Source organism: Carlito syrichta, unplaced genomic scaffold, assembly GCF_000164805.1.
Source record: "Carlito syrichta isolate Samal-C Ts95f unplaced genomic scaffold, Tarsius_syrichta-2.0.1 Scaffold288017, whole genome shotgun sequence".
Classification (NCBI taxonomy): Eukaryota; Metazoa; Chordata; class Mammalia; order Primates; family Tarsiidae; genus Carlito; species Carlito syrichta.
In genome coordinates, this window is record NW_007232113.1 from 146,068 (window position 1) to 149,288 (window position 3,221).

General features: G+C 45.4%; 1 protein-coding gene across 1 annotated transcript; it reads right to left on the reverse strand.

Moving 5' to 3' along the window:
* Positions 1–2,022: 2,022 nt before the first annotated feature.
* LOC103255307 (necdin) lies at positions 2,023–3,219 on the reverse strand. Its single transcript, XM_008053272.1, has one exon. It carries the CDS (start codon positions 3,217–3,219, stop codon positions 2,602–2,604), a length of 618 nt encoding a protein of 205 aa, XP_008051463.1. The 3' UTR covers positions 2,023–2,601.
* Positions 3,220–3,221: the final 2 nt, after the last annotated feature.

Genomic DNA, 3,221 nt, shown 5'->3' on the forward strand with positions numbered 1-3,221 from the left:
AGACAGCATAGGAGCCAAGTAGCCCCGCACCTGTGCCTGGCTGGGGTCAGCTCCTCTTGTCTCATCTGGTTCTCCTGCAAAGTTTAGGTCTTCCATACCATAACTGGGCTGCCTGTGTGGGAGAGTTTGGACCAGCTTTGTGAAGGGTGGTTCTCTCTGACTCTCACAGCAGAGAGGGCGGTAGATAGAAACACACCAAGTTAAAAGGGAATGTGAGAAAACTTTTTGCCTGGTGATCTCTAGGTCTGGCTGCAAAAAGTGCACAGGGGTTACAGTTGCTGCAAGGAGTTAATCCAGCAGTGAGGAAAGTATTAGGGCATTAGAGAAAGTGACCGGCAGCATTCCACAGAGGAACGGCAGTCATGGTTCTGCTCCAGAAATGGAACATTCCGGACAGTCCCATAATTTTAAATGAAAAGGAGATTTCTTTGGATTCTGGGGAAATTTTTTGGGTGTATTGGGGAGAGATAAGATTTCTGAACAATTCTAAAATTTATAAACAGGTAGGACACTCATGCTGGCTGTAAGCAAGAGACTACATCAACACCAGGTCACCCCCACATGGGTTATTGCAGGAATGTCCTCATTCTCCATCCCCCAACCCTCTTGAAAGATTCACGGGAAATCCACTTATCTGAGGATGGACTTCATCTCAATGTACACAAGGGCTTCTTGATCATTTTCAGCACTGACACACAGAGAGGGCGGTAGATAGAAAACACACCGTTAAGAAATGCCACAATGTTGGGAATTCCCGCTCCCAACCCACATTGTAATTCTCTCTGCCAAATGACTATGAGTTAACTTCTTTTAGATATGCTGTGACATATGTGTCCATCTCATTATCCATCCTCTCCAGAAAAAGTTCTGACTTTGGCCAAATGATCTTTTCTACTATTCTGTAGTTAAAGGATTTCTGATTTTATTAGGGTCCCCCTGCTATCTTCCCCTTGTAGGACACAAAGCTTTATAATGATATTTCTCTCCCAGAATTGCCTCACTCCCACCCTCACCCCATCCCACCCTCTGAGGATTTACCTACTGGCAGTTGCAACTCAAGCACTGCTGGGACACAGCTGTCCTGATAGGGAAAATTCCATACCCCAACCCAACTTCCCCCTCCCCAGTGTCTTGGGTGTTCCTTGGGTACTGTTTGTCAGAGAAAGCTCCTTCATCTCCAACCCTCAGAAAACATTTTTTCAAACCTCGACTTCACTGCTAAGCAGGAGTATGACTGGGCTAGGTTAATTAATCTGAAACTAAATTTGCTAATTTATGCAATTAGACTACTGTTGCTTTCCTTAAAAGATTATAATTAGAAAAATTGAATTTTTAGTCTGTCTATGTGGCCCATGATCCCGTGAGGGTTGAGGGTGGGAGTGAAGGCTGTATACTCTAATAGGAAATTAAAACAACACAAAGAAATAAAAGCCAGGAGGCAGGTGGGAGAGGTTTTAGTTATAGGTAGATGGGAACAGATGTGGGCTCTGGATTCATTTTCCCTGATTTCAAATCCTGCCTCCTTCCCTTACTAAGCTTTATGATCTATGGAAAGTTAATTACCTATTTACTTCTGTATTTTTTCTCCATGGCTCAGATGTTGTAAGTGCCTGCCAGATAAGGGTGTTGTGAGGATTAAATAAAAGGAGAAAATGCGGGTAAAGGGCTTAGTACAATGTCTCACTCTTTAAGTGACGACAGAATATATCTATTAATTTTATAAAATGTAGAAACTGAAAGGAAGGAAATTAAATTTTACTGTTATTCCCATGTGATGTGACTTTGAACAATCTTGTTTTTGTTTTTATACTCTTCTACAGTTTTTAAAGTCTTTAAAATGAACATGAGTTACATTTAAAACCTATGAACATCACACATTTAGGAGTAATCACGAGTAGTGATTTTCCAGTCCTACTGGGCAAAATAGTTGTAATATTTGTACTTTTTTTTAAAACGGAGAATTCTTTGTTTTATTCTCATTCATACAACTTTGTTAAAATGAAGGACACTTTTTCCAAAGAATGATTGTATCACAAGAATCTTTAATGTTTACTTTAAAACTGACTTATGGTGGGGTTGAATACATATTCAGTAAAGTGTGCCAAATGCTCACATTGAGACCAGTTCAGTTCAAATCAGTTCACTCCACATGGTTGTGTCCTGTGCCCAGCGAGGTCATAAAGAGAGAGTCCTTGACTTTTCTCTCAGTTAGGCCAGCTTTGCTAGTGAGTTCTTCCAAACTCTCCAGGAACAGTCTATCCCAGTACACATCTTTCGTCGCATAGGAAAGAATAAGATGGAAACTCTCAATGTGTTTCATGAGTTTAGCATGTCTCCGGTACAAAAATTCAAGAAAGGTAGCACAAAAGCGAAAGCACCAACTGAGCTTACTCATAAACATACATGCATAAATCCTAAACACTACTTAATAGTACCCAAATGAATACAACATTGCCTTAAAAGTTATAAAAGCACTGTACTGAAAACTTAAAAGTTACACGTGAATACTGCACTGTAAATCCTGCATACGCTAATGGCCCGCCCCCACCCTTCCACAGCCCTGGCGAGGGTCAGAAACTATTCGTCTGCCTCCAGACCTCGCTAGTCCTCGGAGACACTGCTGCGAGGGTAGTGGGCGGTGGGATTGGCCTCCCGCAGAGCTCTGGCCTCCTCCAGAGCTTCTCTGTAACGGGAAGGCCAGGCCTGGGGATCTTTCTTGAAGACCCTGGCCAGGAACTCCATGATCTGCATCTTGGTGATCTCACGACTGGCCCGGGAGCCCCAGAAGAACTCATACTCGGGGGGCTCCACGTAGGGCACGCGCTGGTACTTCAGATAATTCTGCCGCACGAACTCCTCGGTGATGAGCTTCCTCACGTCCCCGAAGGTGGAGTGCTTCTTCCAGGGCCGCAGCCCCAGGATGCGCAGCACGTTCCAGACGGCGCTCTCCCGGGCGCCGCGGCCCTTCACGTAGATGAGGCTCAGGATCATGAGCAGGAGGCCCGTCATGGGCATGCGGTTGCTCAGCGCCACCCTGTTCAGCTCCTCCGGCTCCAGCGCCTTGACCAGCGCAAACTCCATGGTGTGGAGGCTGGTCAGCCGCAGGTGCAGCCCGAACACGCGCGCGAGGATGAGGCTGGTGCGCCGGAGGATGCTCCGGCACCACTTCTTGTAGCTGCCGATGACATCCCTCACCATGTCCGGGAACCAGATGACCATCT

What these genes read in the sequence shown, in the direction of transcription:
- LOC103255307 (XM_008053272.1), bottom strand. Translation starts at nt 3,219, where the DNA reads ATGGTCATCTGGTTCCCGGACATGGTGAGGGATGTCATCGGCAGCTAC.